The 3,424-nt window shown below is 32.5% G+C and overlaps 1 protein-coding gene across 1 annotated transcript in view; it reads right to left on the reverse strand.

Moving 5' to 3' along the window:
* Positions 1–2,755, reverse strand: part of HELRODRAFT_179689 (hypothetical protein) — a gene marked incomplete at both ends in the record, with an annotated part of 9,085 nt that extends 6,330 nt beyond the window's left edge. The window contains 4 exons of the mRNA XM_009028506.1: positions 1,798–1,853; positions 1,950–1,995; positions 2,459–2,593; positions 2,645–2,755. Of these exons, the coding sequence (XP_009026754.1) occupies positions 1,798–1,853; positions 1,950–1,995; positions 2,459–2,593; positions 2,645–2,755 (348 nt within the window). The remainder of the gene's footprint in view (positions 1–1,797; positions 1,854–1,949; positions 1,996–2,458; positions 2,594–2,644) is intronic.
* Between the last annotated feature and the right edge of the window lie 669 nt (positions 2,756–3,424).

A 3,424-nucleotide genomic window follows, 5' to 3' on the forward strand; every position in this document is an offset into this window, starting at 1 on the left:
GAAATGCGCTGGTCTCAGTTTGGGAACAATGCCAGTTTGAAAAAGCTCGATTCAAAGAAGACACTTATATACATATATATGTATATATATATATATATATATATATATATAGAAAGAGAGAGAGAGAGAGAGAGACAAAGAAAGAGAGAAAGAGAATTTATATTCACATAGACAGAGAGAGAGAGAAAGAGAGAGAGATTTTATATTCACATAAAGGAAGAAAGAGAAAAAAGATGTGATAATATAAAACAATATATAAATAATGTATATATATATATGTATATATATATATATATATATATATATATATATATATATAAAGAGACTAAATTTGAGATAGAGAAAAATAGAGAGAGAGGAATAAACAGATGTATATATATATATATAGATGTGTATATATATATATATATATGTATATATATATATATATATATAAAGTAAAAGAGAGAGAGAGAAACAAGGGGTATGCGTAAAAAATAACGTTTCCATAAATGGATAAAAATATATACAATACACATACACGCACACACAAACAAACAAACAAACTCACACACACATACACACACATACCCACACACACACACACACACATATATATATATATATATATATATACAACGCTTGTATTAAAAGAAGAATGCAAGCTTTTGAAATGCATAATGAGAACAACTATTTTTATTTCGTTGTTGTTGTTGTTGTAATTATTATTATATTGTTGTTGTTGTTCGTTGATGATGGTTGTGATGATGATGATCGTCATCATAGTTAACAAGATTAACAGTATGACATACTTAAAATACATTGACAGAAATGACATGAATGTTTATTGTACTGCGTATATATGATGGTAGTATGTATGTATGCGTGTATGCATGTATGTTTGTTTGTACGTATGTGTGTCTGTGTCTCTTTATGTGTACATGTTTGTATTCGAGATTTTAGTAAGAAAAGAAAAACACAACAGCTGCTTTATTTGACATCATCAAAAGATGAAGTGACGAAAAATTAAAATTTTTTAAATGTCAATTTTTTAAAAAGTTCAGATTTTAAACAAACAAATATAACAAAATATCGATCGATAAAAAATAATTATCACGAAACATGAATATTTAGTAAGGACAGTTGACAGCATATCATAATGACTAAATCAACATACCAAACAGAAATTATTCATGCATGCATATATACAAAGTAAATCAGGAAATATCCAAAAGTTATATAACCAAAATAAGAAACTAGAAACCAGTCAACATTTTACAAATAAATAAATAGACATTATTAAAAAGATTGTTCAAAAATGGTAAAATTTAAGGCGACGACAAAAAAAATTGTAGTTTGTTTTGTTGGTGTTGTGTGGTGCTAAGAAACGAAAACAAACACACCACAAAAAAAAATATTAAAAAGTCGCAAGAATAGTAGTCAGTCACCTACCTACAATTAAATTACTCTCAGGGCCCTATCTTATCTGTAATGATAACTCAACTCATTTATTTTACATATTTTAACGTTTTAATTTTACTTGAAGCTTTTAATTTATGTTAATGTTAATATTTTACTTGAAACTTTTTAGCTAATGTTAAGCCCTAGCCTACCTACAGTTGTTCAACTCATCTCAATCCCTAACTTACCTATGAATTAAATTAAGTCCGGTAAAGAAATTAGAAAGTTGAAGAGAAACATAACAACAACGACACCGAATGAATGGATGTTGTGTATGTGTGTGTTGTATTTATATGTGTGCGTGTATGTAATCGCGCGCGTACCCTCCAGAAACTTCTTCACCCACTACGGACGAACCTCCATTGCACCGACCATCATCTGACACGCACCGAGGACATGAATTTTACCGGATACTGAAAAACAAAATTGAAAGAAAAAGTTAATTTTTTAAAATAAAAAACAAGCCATTGGAAAAAAGTAAGAAGCAACTTATCTTACCATGAGATTACCATCATGAAACGTGCTGACTCCCACCACAACCCACCTCTGATCATTCTGTAGACAAATTTTTTTTATTGGCTTAGTAGTAAATGAATGTTAAAACGAAAAAACAAACGAATAAATGATTGAGCAAATGATTGAGTGATTGAATGAATTAATTAACCAATCTATGATTCAATGAATGAATAGAATGAGTCAATTAATGGATGAATGAAAGATTGTGTGACAAAATGAATGAATGAAAAAAATAAAAACAACGAAACTAAACCATACTTCAAAAATCGTCGTTGATGTTTTCTTCGAGTTGTTATCGGAACGATCATCATGAGACCACCATCTGAAACGAGCTGACGCCCACCACTGCCCACCTCTCATCAGTCTGTAGACAAGTTATTTTTATTAGCTTAGTAGTAAATGAATGTTAGAATCTTAGAAGCAAAAAATTATAAAATGGAAATAATGGCAAATAAATAATATTTGAAAATGATAAAGAGAGTAAAATGTAAAAAAAACTTACCGTCGTCCATTCGACAAAGGCAAAATGATAAGTGTCTTCCGTTTCCTGCGTTGTCCTCCAAAACTGGTGCCAGTCCTCCTCGAGATTGTTGTTGAAGAATGGAGAGAAAATTCTCACTAGAAAGCTTAGCGGTGCCTGCATCTTAAATTGCTTAATAAAAATAATCCTATCTACCTATTCAATTACCTTAACTAATCTATAATAAATTGTTAATGGTACGATAGTCGAAAGTTCCCCTTCATTCTCCCTCCTTGCACAGAGGTTCACCGACAGCCAGGGCACCGGATAGTAAACCATTGCCGTGCGGATAGTAGACTACTGCCTTGCGGATAGTAAACCATTTGCCGTCCGGAAGCCGTGCGGGTAGTAGACTATGGCCATGCCGCATAGTAAATCATTACCGTGCAGATAGTAAACCATTGCCGTCCGGATAGTAAACCATTGCCGGTTCACCACTGGCCGCCAAGGCTTACCTCTGACAAGAGACTTCGAAATTCAGAGTCTATCGGCTATCGTACCCTCAACTTACCTATTCATTACAATTAAGCCCTAGCTTACCTAAAATTACAAAACTCAAGAGCCCAATTCATTGGCCTTTCGGCACCCACCCCACCACCTACGTAATGCCTTGGGCTCCAACTTAGTAATAATAATATAAAACTTAAACCCTAAATCTATTAATTAGTATGTGTTACAACGTAGCCTTAACCTACCTATTCATTACATTACGGTCCTAGCTTACCTAGAATTACAAAACTCAAGAGCCCAATTCATTGGCCTTTCGGCACCCACCCCACCACCTACGTAATGCCTTGGGCTCCAACTTAATAATGATAATGTAAAACTTAACAATTAACCTACCTATCGATACACTTACAGCGTTTTAATTTACATTACAACATTTTTCCTAGAATTACATTATTGCTCTTAACTACCTACGAAATTAAATTACTCTCAACCTTAGTA

Source organism: Helobdella robusta, assembly GCF_000326865.2.
Source record: "Helobdella robusta unplaced genomic scaffold HELROscaffold_56, whole genome shotgun sequence".
Classification (NCBI taxonomy): Eukaryota; Metazoa; Annelida; class Clitellata; order Rhynchobdellida; family Glossiphoniidae; genus Helobdella; species Helobdella robusta.